Source organism: Corythoichthys intestinalis, chromosome 4, assembly GCF_030265065.1.
Source record: "Corythoichthys intestinalis isolate RoL2023-P3 chromosome 4, ASM3026506v1, whole genome shotgun sequence".
NCBI lineage: Eukaryota > Metazoa > Chordata > Actinopteri > Syngnathiformes > Syngnathidae > Corythoichthys > Corythoichthys intestinalis.
This window is the reverse complement of record NC_080398.1, coordinates 62750542-62775605: the sequence shown is the minus strand read 5'-3', so window position 1 is coordinate 62775605 and position 25064 is coordinate 62750542. Positions and strand designations below refer to the sequence as shown.

Below are 25064 nucleotides of genomic sequence, written 5' to 3'. Positions count from 1 at the left end.
ATACCCCAAACGTCTCCAACTCCATTGACGCTTATGGGGGGTGCTGCCATTGACGTCCATGGACGTCCAAAATTTTTCCCATTCATTTTCAATGGGAAATTTTTTTTTTCCCCCAAATCAACAGAAAATGACTAGATATCAATAGGACGTGGCCCCCAAATGTCCCCGATTGCATTGCTGCTTATGGAGGGTGATGCCATTGTCGTCCAGGGACGTCCAAACTTCCAATTCATTTCCAATGGCATTTCTTCATGTTTGTTCATTCTATTGATGCCAATGTACTTGGATTCCATTGACGCTTATGTAAGTTGATACCATTGACGTCCATAGACGTCCAAAATTTTTCCCATTCATTTTCAATGGGAAATTTTTTTTTTTTCCCCAAATCAACAGAAAATGACTAGATATCATTAGGACGTGTCCCCCAAATGTCCCCGATTGCATTGCCGCTTATGGAGGGTGATGCCATTGACGTTCATGGACGTCCAAACTTCCCATTAAATCCCAATGGCATTTCTTCATGTTAGTTCATTCTATTGATGCCAATGTACTTGGATTCCATTGACGCTTATGTAAGTTGATACCATTGACGTCCATGGACGTCCAAAATTTTTCCCATTCATTTTGAATGGGAATTTTTTTTTTTTCCCCAAATCAACAGAAAATGACTAGATATCAATAGGACGTGTCCCCCAAATGTCCCCGATTGCATTGCCTCTTATGGAGGGTGATGCCATTGACGGCCACGGACGTCCAAACTTCCCATTCATTTCCAATGGCATTTCTTCATGTTTGTTCATTCTATTGATGCCAATGTACTTGGATTCCATTGACGCTTATGTAAATTGATACCATTGACGTCCATGGACGTCCAAAATTTTTCCCATTCATTTTCAATGGGAATTTTTTTTTTTCCCCAAATCAACAGAAAATGACTAGATATCATTAGGACGTGTCCCCCAAATGTCCCCGATTGCATTGCCGCTTATGGAGGGTGATGCCATTGACGTTCATGGACGTCCAAACTTCCCATTCATTTCCAATGGCATTTCTTCATGTTTGTTCATTTTATTGATGCCAATGTACTTGGATTCCATTGACGCTTATGTAAGTTGATACCATTGACGTCCATGGACGTCCAAAATTTTTCCCATTCATTTTCAATGGGAATTTTTTTTTTTTTCCCAAATCAACAGAAAATGACTAGATATCATTAGGACGTGTCCCCCAAACTTCCCCGATTCCATTAACAATTATGAAAGGTGCCGCCATTGACGTCCATCGACGTCCAATTCTCCCATTCATTTCTAACGGCTTTTACTTTGTTTTTTGCCAATGACTGGCATTATGATCCATTCTATTGATAGACCTGAGTGGGGCTAAGATCTGTATCTCCACAGAGGAAAGACCAAGGTGTGTAATTTCTCCCGAAATTGCAGTTTCTAGTATTATCATTGTTGTTGTTGGAGACTGAAGGTGTGTTAACGCGTAGAGGTACGTGATGAATATTCTCATGTCGATGTCCAGATAGCTGCACAGGAGTGTCACATGGTTTCTCGAACATCACTCCACGATGCCTTTGAAGACCTTCATCCTTATAAGTGTGAGTTCGTTGTGTGGTGAGATGAGAAGATGCATGAGCTTGGTTTGGTAAGAAAGGTTTAGCTTCCGGTTTAAGCTGTGAAGGAGAATAACTAAGTGTGACTTGGTTCCATTTTTGGCAGGACACCAGCATCATGAAGTTCTGACTCTCTTTCTTTCGCTTGTTCGGTAACATATTGTTCAATGCGTGTTTGAGCTTCTAAAAGAGCAGAATCAGCACTTAAGCTGCTGTGATGCTCTTCCATCTCGTTCTCTACAGCAGCTTCAAGTGCTTCTGCCTCAGCAACGGCTGCTGCTGTTTCTTTTTTCGCATTGAGCAAGTCCATGGATGCTTCCAACTTAGCCTTTTCAAGTTTCAACTTCATCTCTTCCTCTGCGTAGAGAAGACGTGCTTTCGCTGCTTCTGCTCTCGCCCTTGCCCTGGCTGCGGCGGACCCAGTTGATGAAGCACTTGAAGAGTTTGAGGTGTGGGAGCGCGTCTTTAATGAAGCTTCTGACTTCGGCATGGTGACGTTGCTTCTGTTTGGACACTGTTATGTTGATCATCCACTGGCTGCGTGTGATGATGTTAATAGAAGTGTCGATTAGTCGGCTGCGTCGTCTTCCTCCACTGGAAAACCGTCATTGCACTCGGCTGCGTCTTATTGCCTGCTTGAAAGCCGTCGTTTTACTGTACTGCCCTCGGTATATGAACGCTGGATACTACTTGGCAGTTAGATAACTCTTTAGTGACATCACGACTCTGAAGACAGCTGTCCATTGTCCACAGGTTTATTGACATCGTGTAAAGAGTAAAACTGAAACACACAATAAATGAAATGAATATCTTTTTCCCATACAATGTAAATGCACTGAATTTGTGAATGAAATAAACCAACCTGCTTTTTAACTGCTATTTAAACATGTATTTATACTATTAATTGTCTTTGTTAATTATTATCACTTGTATTTATTCTCTTTAACTGGCTAATTCGAACGCTACAACCATCAGGCACAATGACAAAATAAATTCAAACATAATATTCCACAATAACTAAATTTACCACAAATAATGATCTATATATGCAAAATGACATCTTAGAAATCAAATACGTACCGACAATGCTATCAAAAGCATAAGATGGTTGCAGATTCAACTAGATTGACAGAGGAGACAATAACAAGTCCTGCTGCCATGCTTGTTATACTTCCTGACTTTTTCTGGTCACATGACACTTAACTTCCTGACTTTGTGGTCACATGGCAAGTCAGAGGCCATTTCTGGTACTACAACCTGTCTTCATTTAAAGTGACAGTAACACAATACAAAACAAGACAATTCACATGTAAAGTAAAAGTCATTTTAACATTTTTAACAGTGGTAACGGCACAGACGTCATCACTCAAAATTAATATGTATAAAACGATAACAGCACAAACGAATGGCACCATTTCGGGTCCATTTTGCAATAAATATGGGGCACCATGACATCATCACTCAAAATCAATATCTTAATGACTCAAAAACGATTGCAGCACTAATGAAACGTTTTACACCACAAACGAAACATTAACGATTGACACCAATTTTAGCCTTTTTTTTTTTCAAAATGGGAGGCTGGTTGACCTCAGATTGACCTATAAAATAATGGTAAATATCTCAAAAATGATAGCAGCACAAACATAGCACAAACGATTGACATCATATTTGTATAAATTTGTGTCTGGTGAGGGGCCAACTTCATGGTGGATTATGATGCCACTGCCAAATGAAGTGTTACCAAAATTATTTATCAATTGACAGTCATCATAACAAAGCACAACACTTTTTTCCTCCACAACGCTAGTCATGAAAAAGACTGGCTTTGCTTACTTATAATTTTAGAAAGAAAGCTGTTACACTCTTTATTTACATTATTAGGTACTCCTGGCTCATACTTTGTGTGGGACTGAACTTTCCCTACAAATGGATTTGCCAGGGGTCCTCAAACCTTTTCCTGTGAGGGCCACATAACTTTTCCCTTCTCTGATGAGGGGCCGTGGTCAGTTTGTATCAGAAAAAGTGTGACGATTGCAGGAGTGCCTAAATGTAAAAAAAATATTGTTTTTCAGAAAGCCACAATCAAATAACCCTTTCTGGATTCTTCACGGAACAAAAGTAAATAAAATAATAATATAATATAGTAATAATAAATAATAATAACACTATTAATTAAATAGATAATAACCAAATAACCCTCTCTGAGTTCTTCACAGAAATAAATAACACTATTGAGAAAAAAAAGAAAAGAAAAAAAAAACCAAAACACTCTCTGGTATTGTTCAGGGGGCCGGACCAAATGTGGATGGGGGCCGTAGTTTGGGGACCCCTGGTCTAGGGCGGAGATCGCTGCTGCTGCTGCTTAGAGAATCCAGCTACTATTGATTTTATCTTTTTTACGCATGAAATGTGAAACTATCCCCATTTTGCTTTCAGACCTGCTTTAATCCTTTGTGGCACTCCACTGAGAGTTTGGTCCATAGTGACATGATCACATCATTGCTGTAAATTTGTCAGCTGTACATCAATGATGCGAATCTCCCATTCCACCACATCCAAAAAGTATTCTATGCATTGAGATCTGTTGATTGTGGAGGCCATTTAGGTATAGTGTAACATTGCCATGTTCAAGAAACCAGTCTGAGATTATATAATGTGGTTTCCTTCTGAAGTGGTCATCAGAAGATGTTATACTGCAGTCAAAGTGACGGTCAGTAACAATGTCAGGTAGGATTAGGGTTGATTATTGTGTGGGGTTGATGCGATCCCGGTTTTCTGCTCGGCACTTTTAAGTTTTCAAAGTTTTAAAAATGGTTCCAGTACTGATACAGTTCTTGATCTGACACTCCCCTTTACCTTACAGTGCCAAACTGAATGCATCATAAACAGTAAGACTTTCTAAATAATGAAAATGATTGACTGCTGTTTTAATTCTCTTGACAAGAGCACTTCAATTGTAAAACTGGAAGGGGGGGGGGGCTCTGGAGCTCAAAGTGCACATTAAGATGGCAGATGTTCTGAACCTCCCCATCAGAGCAAATAAAATAAATAAGCCTCTTCGACTCTGTCCTCTCTTAAAGGTCAAAGAGCCAACTGAGCGGACAACTGAGTCCTAGGTGGTTTGCTGTGCGCACTCCGAAGAATAAATAAATATCGGTGGAAATGCATTACACTACATACAATGTTACGTTGGTAGATTGTTTACATCTCAGAGATGAGATGCTTGTGTGGCAGACTGGCAGGTTTTCTTTTTAACATAGGGTTTTGACAGTTGCCTTCATATTTTCGGTATCAAGGCACTGTTCCGCGTCCGAATATTTTATCGGAACGGCGTTCCGGCCCATTTTAACCCCTGGTTAGGATACTGTAAAATACTCCACGGTCCAGTAGCTTGACAAAAAGTATGGCCAAGAAACCAATAACTCTTGAGCGATCAACTTGCCATGGATGTCCCTTGTCACCTACTGTATGTTGTTTATACTTGCCATAGAGCCGTTCACAATAGCAGTTAGAACACAGAATAATATTGTAGGTGTACGTTTAGGTGGACTGGACATTAGATGCTGATGGCGTGATTATTTTCCGATCAAATACTGTACATCACATGTGTCAAACAGATTCCAGTAAGGGCCAAGTGGGTGCTGGATTTTGTTCCAACCGATAACGCGCAGAGAGTTTAACCAATGAACTTCCTGCTGAAATAAGCAGCACCTGACAAAGTTTAACTGATTACACATGTAAAAGACCTAATTGGTGAAAAGGTGTCCTCTTCATTGGTTGGAAAGCAAACCTGCACCCACTTGGCTCTTTCTGGAATCGGTTTGACATCTGTGCTGCACATGCAACAGTATTCTGAGCCTTATTAGGTATATTGACGTATTAGGACCTGAATTTTCTGGTTAGGGTATCAACTACACAAAGTAATCTATATTATCTTTGAATAAGGACAAAAAGCCAAACCCAACCATAAGAACTCCATTTATCAATGCTAAAGATGGTATACTTATCTTGGAGTTCAGATAACACCCTCAATTACAATAATGGTTACTTTGAAATATGATCCTTTAGTTGATAACGTGAAACAAACGCTTGAACGCTGGATGGTACTTCCTGTATGGATAATTGGACGAATCATCCATCCATCCATCCATCATCTACAGCTTAATCCGGGCTCCGGTCGCGGGGGCATCAGCTTTAGCAGGGAAGCCCAGACTTCCCTCTCCCCAGCCACTTCAACCAGCTCCTCCGGCAGGATCCCAAGGTGTTCCTAGGCCAGCCGAGAGACAGTCTCTCCAGCGTGTCCTGGGTGGTCCCTGGGGCCTCCCACTGGTGGGACATGCCCGGAACACCTCTCCAGGGAGGCGTCCAGGAGACATTCGAACCGGATGCTCTAGCCACCTCACCTGGTAGTAGCAGCTCGACACAGAGTCCCTCTTGGATGACCGAGGTTCTCACCCTATCTCTAAGGAGAGCCCGGACACCCTGCAGAGGAAACACATTTCGGCCGCTTGTATACGCGATCTTGTTCTTTTGTTCATGACCCACAGCTCGTGATCATAGGTGAGGGTAAGAACATCCTGTCCTTCTACTAGGTTGAGAAGGAGACGCTACAGACGCTGCACCGATCTGCCTGTCGATCTCTTGCGTCCTCCAACCCTCACTCGTGAATAAGACCTCGAGATACTTGAACTCCTCCACTTGAGGCAGGATCTCATCCCCAACCCTGAGAGGGCACGCCACCCATTTCCGATTGAGGACCATGGTCTTGGATTTGGAGGGGGCTGATCTTCATCCCAACCGCTTTACACTCGGCTGTGAAACGCCCCAGTGAGAGTTTGAGGTCAAGGCTTGATGAAGTCAACAGCACTACATAATCTGCAAAAAGCAGAGCTGCAATGCTGAGGTCACCAAACTAGACACCCACAATGCTTCGGCTGCGCCTAGAAATTCTGTCCATAACAGTTATAACAGTTATGAACAGAATCGGTGACAAAGGGCAACCTTGGCGGAGTCCAATTCATGGTTTTGCCTTTCGGTTTGACCGTTACTCTGTGGTTACGTATATGTGTACACTTTTTTTTTTTACTTTCAGATATTCTAGGTATAACACCAGCACCCAATAATGGAACACATGGCAGTCTTAACCACCTACTGAGAAACCCTGTCTACAAACCCACAATGCCTGAAGAAGTTTCAAAGCCAACTGCTCCAGATCATTTTCAAAAAGGGATCGAAGACATTGGGTGCAGTTGCAATTATAAGGTCAGCAATATTATCCATGTTGCCCATCTTAGTCTTCTTAGTAGTTACTCACAATGTTACTCATTCAGTGAGTATTCATTTCACTGAATGTTTTTTAACGTGTACTTAGTAAATTTGTTTTGATGACTACTTTCAGTTGAGTAATACATAGACTTCACTATCAGTTGACGGGGCACGGGGCAGATCTGTAGGGGGCCTATTTTCAAAAAATTAAAATTCTAATATTTTCAAAACCAAAGCCACTAGCGACTTAAAACGAAAACAGGCACCTCTCTCAGGCACCTCTCTGTGGCTGCTCATGGGGACTCATATATGCATATGAGTCCCCATGAGCAGCGACATAATTCAAAGTCGTTCCATTATAAAATCCCAATTAATTATTCTTCTATTCAAGTATAATAAAACTTAAATTGGCTATAAAATTCTCAAATTTTATGCTAGATGCACACAAATCACCAAATGCAGAGATAATCACCTATATTTTCAGGACCAGTAGCAATATTTAACATATCATATCAAGTTTTAAGCCCAAAATAGCAACTGTTTTTTTTTTTTTTTAAATTTCGTGCATGTTTTCAAGTGGAAATAAATCCCTCAATTTTCACATCAGAAACTTAATACTTGAGGAAAGCATGCAGAATCCTCTTAATTTTACTCAACAAAACCAAAATTTACATTTTTTTAATTTACAATCACAACTCATTTAGGTTGAATTCCGCTATTGTGTAGAAATACAAAATCCAACATGGTGGCCGTCACAAAACAAAGAGCTTTTTAAGGTGAAAACTCTTGTAACTAAAAGTTAAAATCGCAAACTTTCTACAGATATGAACATAAAACAGTCTAGATTCTTGGTTAAAAGCAAAAAACTGGCAGTTATCGTTTAGTAAATATGTCAAGCAAAAGTTACTGTATTGTGTCATCCAACATGACGGTCGTCACGAAAGAAAGAGCTCATCGGTGAAAATTCTTGTAAATAAATGCTTAAATCGCACAATTTCTTTAGATATGAACGTAGAACACTCGAGACTCTTGGTTAAAAGCAGAAAACCAGGCAGGTCTAATTCATTTTACGTCAATAGTTCAAGCTAAAGTTAGGCTAATTTTCTCATTTATTTTCATTGCATTCACAACGTTTCAAAGTACATGCATGGTGCGAAAAAGGGAAGACGTGGCGCAATGTCTGTGGGAGCTGTCTTGTCAACTGATGATGGAGTCTATGAATAATATTATTTTGAAATAAAGCTACTCTTATTATAGGAAAAACCCTAACCCTGAAACCCTCTGGGAGGGTGCGTTTCCGGCGGGAGTTAGTGTTTTGTGGTAAACTACCTATTCAACCTATAGCCGAGGGGCTGGCATAGAGATAGCATGCTGTTTGGCAGATGGAGACAGACATGTCACAACCAAGGAAACCTGATAAATGTGCTTTCTTGAAGTTTGGGACACTGGAAAAAAAAGTGACTGACACCTCCAATGGACCCATCGCTAAGCCACGCATCCAAATCAGAAAACTCGCACACCAACCAGGAAGACTGTTAGAGTTGCATGGAAATATACTGTGTGTTTGTGACTTAAAACTAGGGCTGTCAAACTATTAAAATTTTTAATCGAGTTAATTACAGCTTAAAAATTAATTAATCGTAATGAATCGCAATTAATCGCAATTCAAACCATCTATAAAATATTCCATATTTTTATGTAAATTATATATATATTCTGTAAAATAAATTGTTGGAATGGAAAGACAAGACAAGATGCATATATACATTCAACATACGGTACATAAGGACTGTAGTGGGCATTTCACTCTACTGTCATTTAAATCTGTCTATGCTGTCCTCACTCCGAAGCGTGTACTTATTCCAAAGCTAGACAGCTAGTGAACAATGCCTTAATAATCAGACTTCTTCCTTTTTCATCTGATTTATTAATAAAATGGCCTCAAACCATTGTCCTCTTTAGACGGTCGTAAAACTACAAAAAAAAAAGTATGCAAGCATTGCATTAGCAACAAGGTTCGCTTAGCACGCTATACAGGTTCACTAAACATAAACAAAAGGCGTCTCATACAAAAAATATAACATTTCGCTTACTAACATAATATGTACATTCTTTACAACAACCATACTTACAGACAAATCTTGTCCAAAGATCATATAAGCACAACATTACAACGTAGGCGTCAGCCCGAGATGTCGTGCAGCCATATTGAACTGGCAAGAAAACAATAAACCATGTCGCAAAGCTACCACAAGAGTTTACTGTTAGACAGCACAAAAAGCCTTGCTGTAAAACTTACCAAAAGGCAGAATACTGTCTGAGCGGGACATGTGCGTTAATTGCGTCAAATATTTTAACGTGATTAATTTAAAAAATTAATAACCGCGCGTTAACGCGATAATTTTGACAGCCCTACTTAAAACATCTTTTTTTTATCTTTGACTTGCAAAAACCCGATGGGTAACACTGTGCTTTGGGTACCTGTGATTGTGACACCAGGTACCCTGAAAGACTGGAAGGATGATTTTTTTGTACCTTTTCCAAAGCCTAAAACAAAGCTCACTAAATGCGATGGATAAGGCTCTGTCTTCAACCACATGAACAATTGAATGTCAAAACAATACCCAAGGACACTTACAGTATGTTTTTTTAAAGGGAAGTACAAACCGCTTCTACAAGGTATATCGGGTGTTAATTGAAAATAGTTCCCCACAGTGCCGTGCGACTAGGTAGGCGACTCATCGCCTGCATCACAGCATCAAACTTGTTTACTAGCCTGTCACTGCATAAAAAGAATAAAATATAATTAAGCTGTCAAGACCCCAGCACTGAACTACAGAGTAGCTCGCTAGTATGTACATAAATATACAGTATAAGCAGTCAAGAAGGTGAATAGTTCTTTTTTTGTGAACTACAGTTCCACACAAACGCACATCGCAATATCATTTAACTTAGCAAGGAGAGGTGTGAGAGCCATTTTTCAAGTGTCCCAGAGCTCGCAAAACTTTGAAAAAAGCACATATATCAAGTTTTAGTCCGTCGTGACTCGCATGTGCTCATCAGCCGAAACAGCCTGATAGCTATATACCAGCCTCTCCACTATTGGATGTGTTGTTAATGTCAGCGCAGCAACGATGTGAAAAGAAAACAGCTGGAACCCTCTTTTTGTGGGAAAAGAATTGCATACTATCTGCCAAACTCCTGTTTGTTGTGAACTGAGTTAATGTGTGTTCACTGAGACTCCGAATCAATCCTCTGAACAACTTAAAAAATGTCTGCCACTTGTATTTCAAAGCACCTCTCTTGGTGGCTTTGAAATTTGGCTAAACTATACAATGAAATTTATCCATTACAATGTATTAATCAATGAAAATAGATGATTTATTTCTTCTCCCCTTGTCGTTTTGCAGTTTCGAGTAAAAAGACGGGACCAAGGTTTGAAAGTGACCATTGCACAGGGCTATAATATCGAGTCACTCTGGCTCTGTTTTTTACAGAACCAAGTGGAGGAGTTAAACCTGCGACTGAGGCAAGCCATTCATGGTTAGTGTAAAAGTGTAAAAGGATGCTGAAAGTGACACTATTACCGTCATTAGATGACTAACATAATTTCTCGAGTGTAACCCACATTTTTTATGAGTATATATATATATATATGTTAGGGCTGTCAAAATTATCGCGTTAATGCGCGATAATTAATTTTTTAAATTAATCACGTTAAAATATTTGACGCAATTAACGCATATGTCCCGCTCAGACAGTATTCTGCCTTTTGGTAAGTTTTACAGCAAGGCTTTTTGTGCTGTCTAACAGCGAACTCTTGTGGTCGCTTTGCGACATGGTTTATTGTGTTCTTGCCAGTTCAATATGGCTGCACGACGTCTCGGGCTGACGCCTACGTTGTAATGTTGTGCTTATATGATCCTTGGACAAGATTTGTCCGTAAGTATGGTTGTTGTAAATAATGTACATATTATGTTATTAAGCGAAATGTTATATTTTTTGTATGAGATGCTTTTTGTTTATGTTTAGGGAACCTGTATAGCGTGCTAAGCTAACGTTGTTGCTAATGCAATGCTTGTGTACTTTTTTTTGTAGTTTTACAACGGTCTGAAGAGGACAATGGTTTGAGGCCATTTTATTAATAAATCAGATGAAAAAGGAAGAAGTCTGATTATTAAGGCGTCGTTCACTAGCTGTCTAGCTTTGGGAAAAGTAGACGCTTCGGAGTGAGGACAGCATAGACAGATTTAAATGACAGTAGAGTGAAATGCCCACTACAGTCCTTATGTGCCGTATGTTGAATGTATATATCCATCTTGTGTCTTATCTTTCCATTCCAACAATTTATTTTACAGAATATATATATATATAATTTACAGAAAAATATGACATTTTATAGATGGTTTGAATTGCGATTAATTGCGATTAATTACGATTAATTAATTTTTAAGCTGTAATTAACTCGATTAAAATTTTTAAACGTTTGATGGCCCTAATATATATATATATATATATATATACGTATATACAGTGCCCTCCATAATTATTGGATTTATAATAATTATGTGTTTTTTAGCTTCCAAATAATTTTTCTAAATAATATGGGACCTTAATGGAAAAAAAAAGAAAAATCCAACCTTCAATTCAAGTGCATTTATTCAGTGGGGAAAAATCCCACATAAAGAAATAATTATTTGACATCAAATAATATGTGTCACAATTATTAGCACCCCTGGTGTTAATACTTTGTACATCCCCCTTTTGCCAACAAAACGGCACCTAATCTTCTCCTATAATGTTTCACAAGATGGGAAAAGACAGAAAGAGGGATCTTCAGCCATTTCTCTTTGCAGAATCTAAATCATCCAGAGACTTGGGTCCTCTCCTCTGTACTCTCCTCTTCAGCTCACCCCACAGGTTTTCAATGGGGTTGAGGTCTGGGGACTGAGGTGGCCATGGGAGGAGCTTGATTTTGTGTCTGGTGAACCATTTCTGTGTAGATTTGGCCATATGTTTAGGGTCATTGTCTTGCTGAAAGACCCAGTAACGACCCATCTTCAGCTTTCGGGCTGAGGGCAACAGATTTTGATTTAAAATGTCCTGGTATTTCAAAGCACATGATGTTATGCACCCTAACAAGGTTCCCAGGGCCTTTGGAAGCGAAACAGCCCCACAGCATCACTGACCCACCCCCATACTTCACAGTGGGTATGAGGTGCTTTTAAGCATGCACATCTTTCGTGGCATGCCAGACCCACTTAGAGTGTTTGTTGCCAAAAAGCTCAATCTTGGTCTCATCTGACCAAAGCACTCGGTCCCAGTTGAAGCCCCAATACCGCGTGGCGAACTCCAGACGTTTGCGTTTATGATTGTGAGTGAGGAAAAGGTTTTTTCCGTGCATGCCTCCCAAACAGCTTGTTGGCGTGTAGACAGCACCTCATACCCACTGTGAAGTATGGGGGTGGGTCAGTGATGCTGTGGGGCTGTTTCGCTTCCAAAGGCCCTGGGAACCTTGTTAGGGTGCATGGCATCATGAATGCTTTGAAATACCAGGACATTTTAAATCAAAATGTTGCCCTTTGCCCGAAAGCTGAATATGGGTCGTCACTGGGTCTATCCCCTGTGTAAAGAACCAGAAGAAAAAAAATGACTTTTTTTTTTTTTTACCCCAATGTCCTTTCTTGTTTCTTGCCCATCTCATAATGTTCCACTGCCCGAGATTGAAATATGCCAGGAAAAGGAATACAATTTACAAAATGGAATTTATATCATAGGTGCAATACTGGGTCGGGGTGGCCTTTAGTTGGTCTGCCATCGATGAAATGCATTCCATATACCTTGAATCAGAAAATAATGCAATCAGTAAATACAGTAAGTGGAACCAGCAATACACCATTAAAAGCCCATTCCCACTGGCCCAGATTAAAAAAAAAAAAAAGATTAAAAATATTTTTCCCCATTCAAAGGCTTAGGGAACCAGCTAAGTTACCAGCAAGCAGGATAGCCTACCTAGCTGGCTCATGACGTTAGCCTGTATGCTAGATACCCACATTGAGAAATACAATTTCTAGCGTAAGGCAATTATGAGATTCAGTGTTGTACAACAGTGACGTGCGGTGAGGTTCATGGTTGGTGAGGCACTGACTCCTTTAGTGTCAGATTTCCAAATATATAAACCAAAAAGGGTAGCTTATTCAATTGGCTACTGGTTATTTCATATCTCATCAGCAAAACACGCACACACGGTACATATTATCGATACGTAAAAGTATGAAAATAACATGCATTTGCGATAATTCATGCAACATAAATGAGAGTAAAGAGTGGTGTACAAAACCACAGAATTCAATTCTGACCTTTAAAAAAAAAAAACTGAATATTTCACTAAACTTGTAATTCTGATACTTTAATCAATTTATTACAGATTGCTAAACAAAAAGTGTGAAAAGAAAATATTTTATTTAAGGCCAAAATTTAGTTAGGACATTAATAAGACCAAACAGATTGGATGAAGGGGGCAAAGGGCCACATTTCTCATGTATATGAACCTAGTTAATTAATAGACAAAATGATCAATGCAAAATAAATCCTTATCTACTGATAATAACTTTTATTTGCATTGGTTCAGATGATACACTGTTCGATTCAAACCTTTGTTTTCAAAAAATACTAAAACATTTTGAAAACTTCCTGAATAAATGTCTGGTTTTTATTAGCATAAACATAATGAAAATAATTTACTTAATAATGGTAGGGTCAATTCTATCCTTACAACATATGGAACTACTGAAAGATCTAAATTCTCTATGTAACTGAACATTATATCACGGAAAAAAGGTAAGGTTGCTTAAACGTTGGTGGGGACAATTTTAGCATCCTGAAAAGTTGGTAGTGTTATGTCCCTACCGTCCCTATGCAAACCTACGCCCTTTTTGTAAAAGTCCTCCTTATTTTCCTTTACCTTAAAAAAATCTCTCCGCCTCAATGGAGAGGATTGCTTCAATTAGATCGATGTGGTCTATTTGACAAGCAAGCACACACAGTGGATGTGTCCAAATGTCTAGCTAACCTTTCATCTTTCTTAGCAAAACCATGTAATTGTTCTACATATATGCCACGTTTAGAAGAGCTTACACGCTCATCGTTACCATGAAATGTTAACTCCTGTTTAGCTAGGATGCAGGTTGCATTAATGAGGTATTTCAAACTCTTTACCTTAGCGTTCTGGATGCTACCGTTGAGCTTCCGCTGTTCTTTAAAGCAATCAGGCTTTGAATGTGAGTGGTCGAGCTCTCGTGTTTGCTGAGGCTTCGTGGTAGTTTTTTAATGTCACAATATCTCGTGTTAGTCCAGACATTGGCACAAGTTGAGAAAAAAAGGCAGGGAAAGCAGCAAAGCCGATTTTTTCGAAGGACAGCCACATAGCCAGTCTTTTCGGGTGTACCAGTCCGTTTGAAAAGCGCGAGTTATCTTCTGTCCCGTAGTTTGAAGCACACCTTTTAGCTCCGGTGTTGTTAATCGCGTCCACTTTTGACGGAAAGTCCAGTTTCACGTATGCCCCCTTTCAGTGCGGCAGAGTACTATCTGCCGCAAGCTGTGCCTTTTCACTGCGGTTTTATTTCCCATCAGCAAAACTAAATATGTCGCTAACAAAAATTAAACTTTAAGGGTTAAAGACATTAGCCAGACTGTGGAAAATCAGGTCAAATAAACGTATCTGGAAACATTATAATGGCGACATGCAGATGTACGGCAACCAGCACGCTCCAATTCCATGTATCAACCCAGTTTGTTATGGATTGCGCAATCAGAGGTGAGGCTTTACTCGTTGCTGCCGCACCTCTCGTTTCATTTCGTTATTTGAACAGGAAATGGGCAAATTCAGCGATTTTGACTATAAAAAATGTTTGAAATGAGTCATACATAAAGAGCAATGGACAAATATTAATATAAATTTGATGCTATAATTATTTTTTTGTCATGATGACAGGTGAGGCTCTGCCTCACCTGCCTCCCCTGACCGCACGTCACTGTTGTACAACATATAAACATATGCACATGCTGGATCGTCTGAGTTATTATTCATTCGATTAAGAAACACACAGTAACCGACTACCTGCATTTACGACTACTGCTGGTGTGCAAGCAGGATAGCCTACCTAGCTGGCTCATGACGTTAGCCTGTATGCTAGATACCCACATTGAGAAAATACAATTTCTAGCTGAAGGCAATTATGAGATTCAGTGTTGTACAACATATAAACATATGCACATGCTGGATCGTCTGAGTTATTATTCATTCGATTAAGAAACACACAGTAACCGACTACCTGCATTTACGACTACTGCTGGTGTGCTTGATGATAAAAAACACTCAATGAGATGATCAAACTGCAATGAGATTCAATTTTATTAACCAAAACTCACCCTGCTGTTGGGATTTGGAACAAAGTCCTTTTTGTTGGTATTTTTCACGCTCTTTTTCCTAACTTCTTTCCTCTGCATGTCCAGGGAATTGTTGCGAACTGTATGCCAACAAACACGGGCAGTCTTGATGCAATAAACACTTTATTCTTCCATTGTAGGATTTTGATGCTATTTTTGACACAGTTGATGAAACATGTATGTTCACTCGACATCATGAAAATATATGCATACACAAAAAGAAAATCGGTCTAATTCCACAAACTGCAAAGTAAGCTGCTGTTAGCTGTGGGCTGGGCGGCGGCACACTCCTACAATGGTGAACGGGGTTCTTCCGGTCCTTTTGTTTGGATTAGTCAATAGCAGCCCAGCGTCAATCAATGTAAACAGCAACATTAGCTGCTGTTGAAAGTGTGCTGCGGACGGCACACCACAGCAATGGCGGACGGGGCACTGCTGGTTGTTTTGCTCTGATTAGCCAATAAATACTATGGGGAAAAACAAGTCAAGGCAAATTTATTTGTGTAGCACGAGTCGAAACAATGCAATTTAAAGTGCTTTACATCACATGAAGATCCACAGAGATAAAACGACACTTAAGAATCACATTAAATCATCAAGAAATTTAAAAACAGACCATAGAATAAAATAGAAATGAAACTAGAAAAAGAAAGAAAAACAAAAAAATATTAAAACGGGTAAAAATGATCCTAAAAATCACATTAAATCATCAGGAGAGTTAAAAAAGGAATTGAAATCGGAAATACAAAAAAAATTGATAAAATGCTTATAACTAGAAATTTAAAACATACAGGCAGTTATGAATATGTTGTGGTAAACAATAGTGTTTTTAGCCCTGATTTAAAGGAACTAACAATTTGAGCACACTTCAGACATTCAGGGAACTTGTTCCAGAGGTGAGGAGCATAGTAACTAAATGCTGCCTCACCCTGCTTGGTTCTTGTGGATGCAACATACAGCAGGCTGGTTCCAGACGACCTTTAGATGCTTCAGAGGGGTCAAACAAATCAAACGTGGATTTTGATCTAAAGCCATTCTTGTGTTTTATTGACAAGCAGGAGTAGTTTATGGTCTATTCATTGACCCACTGGAAGCCATTGCAACAATTTCATAACAGGTGTAATCTGGTTCAGTTTCCTTGTTTTTGTAAGGACTCAGGCAGCAGCATTCTGTATGAGCTGCAGCTTCCTGTTTTTTTTTTTTTAAATATACTTAAGACATGTAAGTATACCATTACAATTGTACAATCTATTAAATATGAATCAGGCATGAAAATGGGTCAGGGGTTAAAAAGGTGAGAAGGGTGTGGAGGAAATATGTTCCAGTACACTGTACACCCCAACAAAATATTGAGCTCTGTTGGCCCACACTGTGTTTCAGCAGGGCTGTGCAGAGACCGGTGGAGGGGCGGGTGCTCGTAGATCAAAAGGGGCACATGAACAAGTATTTAATACACCTTAAAACAACATAACTTCAATTTTAACCAGCTTTAGATAATAATTGGCTGCGACTGTGACATACTTTAATTGGGAGGGGGGCAACAGTGAATAGAAATCAAAACTGTCATCCACACTTTCTGGCTATGACTCAGTCAGTCTGCCTGTTTTCTTCCTTCAACCTCTGCATCAAAACTTCCTTCCTCAACTTGTTCATCTGAGAACAAACCACATCAGATGGTCACTGAGCCACCAACAGCACAGTTTTCTCAAAACTATTATTTCATTATTATCCATACTTAACAACTCTAGCACCTAATGATTAATAAAGCAATGACATAAAATCTTATAGAAAAATAACATTGTAATTGTGCTTATAATTGTATTTAATACCCGACTATCCTTGCAAACCTGTTCTTACCAGGTCTGCTATTCACCCAGCTGATGAGGTATCCACTGCCTTTAGCAGCCTCATCCAACTCCTTTATTATCCCTCAATCTCCTTTCCCTTCGAGGCATGTCTATGTAATGAAATATAAATATTTAAAAAAAAAAACAAAAAAAAAAACAGACTCCCCAGTGGCTTTTAGTTTTAAAGCTTTCTTAATTTCTTTCTCTCTCAATAACGATGGAGGTAGATTTGTGTTTTTATTATTCAATCAAAAAAACAAAGTTACTTCTATCAAAAACAAAGTTGCTTCAATCAAAATACAGTTACTCTTTTAATCCCAAAAAAGTCACTTCAATAAAAAAAATTGTTTTTGATTGCAAAAATAAATTTGAGACAAAGCATTTGAAAACTATTTTTCTTGATTGAAACAAATTTTTCCATTGAAGTAATGTTGTTTTGCGTTTGGGCCACATTTTGGTTAGGACATTTGTGTTTTTATTATTCAATCAAATAAGTTGCTTCAAACAAAAAAATATATATAAAAAGAAAAACTTTGCACATGTGTCAATCACCGTTTAACAAAGCCTGAGAGGGTTTGAGTAGACTCACTATGAAGCATTTAATAAAGCCAAGCATTTTCTTACTACTTTATTGTTTAAAAATAATTCGGTGGGGCAGTAACATGTTTAAAATTTATCATAATTCTTACATTTTGAAGTGCTTGAAAACCATTTATAAATGATACTTTGGTGAAAAAAGTGAAAAAACGTCATATATACAGTATGTATCTTTTTTCCAATGTAAAATCTGAATAAATACATTGAACACACAAAAAAATGGGGGTGGGGGGTGGGGGGGGGTACTTCGCGGTTTTCACTTATTGCGGCGGGTTCTGGTCCCTATTAACCGCGAAAAACGAGGGATCCCTGTATTTCTGAAAAGCTTTAAGAAGCAAGAGTCATTCCCACCACTCGTCGGGCCGGTGTTGTGCCGACACCGGCCGTCAGCTCAAGTCCCAGCCGAAAATAACGAGAGCATGCCGCTTAATTTGACCCAACAGTGTGTTTCTTCGTTTATATTACCGCTAAATACACAAGCTTGACGCCAATTTAACGGGAGCTATTGTTTTTTCATGGGAGATTTGGCTTGCTCTGGCAGTGTTCAACGCAAGCTGCAACGAATGGCAGTAACTTTTTTATATTGCAAAATGTGAAAACGATTGAAACCATTACTCACCAAATTCAATCTGCTGGCAAATACAGGCAAGTGTGTATGCTGCGCTCTGGTCTGCCCCGGTGTGGATAAGGCCTGCTTTTTGTTTTCGCAGCTTTGCAATGCAACCAAAGGCTCGCCGAGCACTTCTTGTTTCACGTAAGGAGTGCACGCGTTTGGAATAATGGCCCGCAGCTTGGGCCGATGATTGGTTCTCGTCAGCGAAGCATCTAGAAGGATTTGCTGACTGTCCGTGTCACTTTTTTAAAGAACCGATCAGTTTACGTACTAAGTTAATCACATGATGATAATAATAATAATAATAATTAAATAAAACCTCCCGAGGCCCCCCCTCCCCCCTCCTCCCAAAAAGAATTTCTCCTCGGATCTACGCAATTCACGTAGGTCGCCCTTTTTGACTTCAAAACGGCGAATTTCGCCGAAAGGTGAGATATCCATGCATTCATCAGGCATGAAAATAAGTTTTTCGATGTCTTATTTAGACAAAAGCCCCTTAATTCTGGCTATATTTATTAGGTGGTAAGACTCAAATGACTGATGAACTTTAGATGGTTGTCAAATTTTTAAGTCTCAGTCAATAATTACACCAAGATTTCTGGCTTATTTTGTAGCTGTAAGTGACATTGTGCCAAGGTGCGTGCTGATCTTTGACTTTTTTTGGCCCCAAAACATCCATACATGAAAAAAAAAGGTTATATACAGTGGACCAACAGTGCAAAATAGTGACTATATATAAATATAGTCACTATTTTGCATATGTATATATACCAGGGCTGGGATAATAATAATAATAATAATAATGGGACATTCGCCTGACCTAAACCCAATAGATCACTTCTGGGACATTATGTTTAGGTCCATCTGTTGGCGCCAGGTTGCTCGTTAGACTGCACAGGAGCTTAGTGATGCCCTGGTTCAGATCCCCCAGGACACACGGCATTGACACATTAGGAGCATGCCCAGGCGTTGTGGTATTACAGGCATGTGGAGGCCAGGCACGTGGAGGCCACACAAGCTACTGAACCTCATTTTGACTTGTTTAAAGGATATTACATAGAAGTTGGATCAGCCTGTAGTGTGTTTTTCTATTTTAATTTTTAGTATAACTCCAAATCCAGACCTCCACGGGTTGATACATTTGATTTTCATTGATATTTTAAGTGTGATCTTTTTGTACATGTTGCACATTCAACATTGGAAATAATATTTTTTAAAAACGTCATTTATTCAGATTTACAATGTTGTACTTTAGTGTTCCCTTTATTTTTTTTTGCAGTGTATATATCCACATATGTAAATGTGGGCATATTCATATATATATATATATATATATATATATATATATACACACAATATGTATTTTTTTCATTGGTTTAATCTACCTCAGAAAATGAAATGTAAAAATGGATATAAAATGATTAAAATCACCAAAACGCTTTCCTTACAAATATTACCTTACTCACTTTGATTTGAACTTTGGCCAATGTGATTGGTGTTAATAAAACACTATTCAGGTGCACACCATTTACCATGAATACCAGCGAATCTGGGGGAGTGGGGAATGAATACTCTATCCTGTAGAATAGAGAAAATCATTTCTGCAAGGGTGTAAGATATACGAGAGACTACTTTACTCGAGAAATAACAGTAGTATATATTTAAATTTACATAGTATTCTCTTTGGGAGAATTTTTAATTTGGCTTGGACTACATCTGCACATTACAATATGCAATACACTGACCTTCTATTTTTGTTTTTGTGATTTTTTTTTAGACAGTAGGAATATGCCATTTGGACGACCTGCAGTACAGTACTATACAAGGTATTCTGTTCTACACCACACTGACTACATCAGTGGCTACAACGAGGATCTTGCAATGCCATTTTGGACATCGTACAGTGTTAGCCGACAGGTAATTTATTCAACAACACTGATCTGTCTATCACAAGCGACAGAATGCGCACAATGGGTTTACAGTATGTGTCAACAGACATGACTTTTTGGGCTGATTAAAAGTGAGCAGACAAGCACATTGTCACCTTGTCATACCCATGTGCCGAATGATGCATTCAAGAACACGGAAATATCAGTGCTCATTGATACAGACAAGCTAGTTACAGAACACAGAATCGTATTCACACACATGCACACACACTCGAGACACATGATAAATGTACTGTACATACAGATACACTGACTCTTGTCGATTCATATTTTAAAATATGTGGTTTTATATGACTATCAGTCAAAAAAATGCCCGACCCCCATCCAACCGGTAAGATCTGATCAACTTAAAATTGTCCCCTATTTATCTCAAAATGCTCGAGATAAAATGTTGTCAAAAGCTTGGGCTTCAGCAAACGGCGTGGCTTTGGGGGTGTGGAGAAATTTACTTTATTTAAAAAAATTTTTTTTTTATGTGTCAACTCTAACTCGAGCCCTGATTGTGACATTTTAAAATGTCAGTTAATTGGTGAAAATGTCATGTTTTTAACTTGCATGAAAAAAATGGCTCGTTATTTTCGTGTACCTGATCCTTAGTTGAGACGCCTCCTATGTTGGCTCAAGGTCAGAAGTGACTTGACTCGGGCTGTCATGACATGGGCATACACTGATGGACTCAAATGCACGAAACGAGAGGAGCTTGGCAAGTTTCAATGAACAGTTTAAATTTCTTGAGCTAGTGACACAGGCCAGCGCCAAAGTCCAAAAAAATAGTAGCCACAAAAGATATTTGAAAGCGTAGTGTTGGAAGAGAACATAAGAAAAAACATAACCGTAGACGGTGTTGTTGCTTCCCGCTACTTCTCGGACAAGATTGACACACTGGCACAAGACATGGAACAAGGGGGGCATATACAGTAAGAACTAGTGCTAACGATACACAGGTGTGTGTGCACCAAGGGCGTAGGTTTCGTCTCAATATTGGTAGGGACAATATAACAGCATAACCTCCATGGACATTAATAAGACCAAGCAGATTGGGTGAACAAAAGTCACGGCTACACTTCTCACCAATGTGAACCAAATTAATTGATAGGTTAAATTATTAATGCAAAGAAATCAATACAAATTTATTTACCTGCCGCACAGCAAATTTATAACGTCTTAATCTGATAATTTTTCTTAAATCCAGTCAAATAATTTTCTCCAGCTTGTTCTGAGTGTTAAAGGCTGGTTAACAGTTTAATGCGATTCTTCCACTTACTTTAATATTACTACAGTATTTGTTCTTATTAAGGCCATACAACTACAAGTTGTTCATTTTTCACCTAAATCAAGAAAAAATGCTTTCAAATAATGTTTTGAACAGTATTCTTGAATTAAGAACATTTCTGACAAACAAGTTTTTTCCTGAAAATATTAAATATGCAAACGTTTTGCTTAAAATAAGTCTTAATCTTATTTTTAGATAGGTATTTTTATTTCAAGAAATCTGAGTAAAATTTACTTGAAGCACCAGCAGATAATTTCACTTATTTCTAGTAGATTTACACTGAGAACAAGGGAAGTTAAGCTTTTTTTCCTCAGTTTTAAGATGGTGAAGTTTTGCACTGCATATGTATTGGTTTGTTTAGGTGGTGCACCGTTCGATTCAAACCTGTTTTCAAAAACTACTAAAGAAACATTTTGAAAACTTCCAAAATAAGTGTCTGGATTTTATAAGCAAATTTAAATTAAGCCAAAAATTTGACTCAAGTAAGAGTAGCGTTACTTCAAAATATTACTCAAGTAAGAATAAAAGTAGTCATGCAAAAAATGTCCTCAAGTACAAGTAAAAAAGGATACAGTGAAAAGAATACTCAAGTAAGAGTAACATTTTGAGTAACAGTTGTTATAATGATACTGGACAATAACTGTAATGTTCTGATACCGAATTGTCCTATGCACCTTGAAGGGCACGCGGCTCCAGCCAATGTTGTTTTGCTCACGTGACGCAGAAGTAAGTCAGTTAGAGACACGGCCTGCATAGAGCTGCACGTTTTGTGTTATTGTTTAAGCTGAATGTGCTACTAAAGAAACCAAGTGCCAGCACGTCCTGTGTGGTATATCCTTGTTCTAAAGAAGCACAGAACAAGACATGGTGTCAGAGTGAAACGGAGTTAAATGGGCAACATGATGGATGCAGCTGGAGTGCCGTCACCTCGCATGGATTGGGACGCGAGCAACCTGCCCGAAGCATGGCGAAAGTTCAAGCTCCACGTTGATCTCATGTTTTCTGGTCCGTTGAAGAGGAAAGCTGAAGACGAGAAATGCAGTTATCTTCTTCTTTGGGTGGGCGAAAGAGGCCGCGACATTTACAACACATGGACTCTAACAGACGACAAGCGAAAGGTACTGAGAACGTACTACGAGCGGTTTGAAGCCTACGTTGTCCCCAAAGCAAATGTAATTTTTGCAAGATATAAGTTTCACGAAAAAATCCAAGGTGCAAACGAACCTTTTGAACAATTTTTGATGGATTTGAGACTGCTTGTGAAGGACTGCTATTATACAAACAGTGAAGAAATGGTGACAGATCGCGTTGTATTTAGGATTTATTCACCTAAAGTGAGAGAAAAGCTACTGAATGTCGGCTCAGAACTGACATTGGATAAAGCTATAGACATTGTTAGGTCCCATGATATGGCGCAAGCACAGCTCAAAACGACAGATGGCAGCAATTGTGGCCCACAAAATCAGTCAGTTCAAGCCATCTGCCGCCATTTTCCCAAAAAGACAGTATGGAAGACATGCCATGACAAGGCATCGGCAAGTGGTGAAAGCAAGCCTGGGTGGGATAAAGACCGCCAAAAAGCCTGTGGATACTGTGGAAACAAGCCTCACTGGGGAAAAACAGTTATCCAGCGAAAGGCAAACAGTGCAAAAATTGTAACAAATGGAATCATTTTGCAAAGGCATGTCGCTCAAAGCAAAACAAAGCAATACATGAAATAGAAGACGTTGAATCACGCAGCAGTGAAGAATTGTTTATTGATGTGGTAACCCATAACAACAGTCATGAAAAAGAGATTGAACAGGCATTTGTAAATGTGTTGGTTGGACCTAGCAAAACTTTAGCCACCTTCAAGCTCCACACTGGGGCGTCAGCTAATGTCATTCCCACCAACGTCTACAAAAGTCTGGGAATACAGTCATCACTACAGCCAACACCACACCCTCTTTTTGGATACGGAGGTGAAAAATTGCTTGTCAGAGGAACATGCAACATGAAATGCCAGTACAAAGGAACTAAAATGATGGTCAAACTGCACGTTGTCGACACACTGGCTCCCCCTGTGTTAGGATTAAAGCATGTCTGGATTTTGGACTCAAGTTAATTTTGTCTGTGCATGACTCCCCTGTGAAGTCGGTGATGGACGAGTTTGCAGATGTTTTCACAGGGATAGGACTATTTCCTGGAGAAAGCACAATCCACATTGAACCTGATGCAACACCTGTTGTACATCCACCTAGGCGAGTCCCCTTGGCTCTCCGTGACCACCTCAAGGATGAACTGGATAACATGGAAAAACAAGACGTTATTGTCAGAGTCACAGAACCAAGAGAATGGTTCAATTCCATGGTTGCAGCAGAAAAGCCACGCACCGGGAAGTTAAGAGTCTGTTTGGAACCACAGGATTTGAACAAGGTCATCAAACGGCCACATTATCCCTTACCAACTCTTGAGGACACAACATCCAAGTTGGCAGGAGCTTCCTTCTTCAGTGTAATGGATGCCAAATCAGGCTATTGGGCCATCAAGCTCTCTGAAGAATCCTCAAAGTTGACAACTTTCAACACTGTATTTGGACAGTACAGATTCCTTCGCTTGCCTTTAGGACTTATCTCTGCTCAAGATGAGTTGCAGCGAAAGGTTGATGAAACTTATGAAGGCTTGCAAGGTGTTACAGCCATAGTTGATGACATTCTCATCTATGGAAAAACAAAGGATGAGCACGATGCCAACCTTCGTGCCATGCTACAGCACTCGAGAGAACGCGGTGTATAACTAAATCCAGAAAAGAGTACAGTTTGTGCTACTGAGGTCAGTTATTTTGGACATAAAATTACCAAAGATGGAATTATGCCTGATCCAGCTAAAATTGCAGCTGTGAGGGACATGGAGCCACCAAGAGACAAAGGTGAGCTACAAACACTGCTTGGCATGATCAATTACTTGTCCAAATTTGCTCCAAGTTTGTCAGAAATCAATGCACCAATGAGTCATCTGCTAAAAGAATCAAGCGAATTCAGATGGGATGCACAGCATGAGGAAGCATTCAACAAGATAAAAAAAACTGCTCATTCAGGAACCAGGCCCAGTGCTAAGTTATTTCGATCCGAAAAAAGAACTTAGACTTCAGGTCGACGCTTCAAAATATGGACTGGGTGCAGTACTGTTACAAGTTGGAAAGCCGATAAGCTACGCATCAAAGTCATTAACTGAGAGTGAAGTCAACTACGCTCAAATTGAAAAAGAGCTGTATGCCATTCTATTTGGATGTAAGCGTTTCCACCAGTACATCTATGGATGTTGTATAATGGTGGAGAGTGACCACAAGCCGCTTGAATCCATTCTGAGAAAGCCACTAGCAGCAGCGCCTCCAAGGTTACAACAAATGATGCTACAGCTCAGGGGTCGCGTTAACCGAATATTTTCCGTCGTTGACCGATTTTTTAAAACG

At 39.3% G+C, this 25064-nt stretch overlaps 2 protein-coding genes across 7 annotated transcripts in view; one reads left to right on the top strand and one right to left on the bottom strand.

Annotated features, from left to right (window-relative positions):
• The window catches only part of LOC130914298 (ectonucleotide pyrophosphatase/phosphodiesterase family member 2), a 221653-nt gene that overhangs the window by 135803 nt on the left and 60786 nt on the right, over positions 1-25064 (top strand). For all 4 annotated transcript variants that reach the window (XM_057833354.1, XM_057833355.1, XM_057833353.1 and 1 more), the window contains 3 exons: positions 6714-6883; positions 10297-10429; positions 20169-20308. In XM_057833354.1, coding sequence (XP_057689337.1) covers positions 6714-6883; positions 10297-10429; positions 20169-20308 — 443 coding nt within the window. The remainder of the gene's footprint in view (positions 1-6713; positions 6884-10296; positions 10430-20168; positions 20309-25064) is intronic.
• Positions 1-25064, bottom strand: part of LOC130914297 (uncharacterized) — a 66030-nt gene that overhangs the window by 20414 nt on the left and 20552 nt on the right. The window contains exon 5 of one of the 3 annotated variants that reach the window (XR_009062874.1): positions 15491-15801. The exons of the other annotated variants lie outside the window; for them this stretch is intronic. The gene's annotated coding sequence lies outside the window, so the exon portion shown is untranslated. Of the gene's footprint in view, positions 1-15490; positions 15802-25064 lie in introns of those variants that run through there. 3 annotated transcript variants of the gene reach the window in all.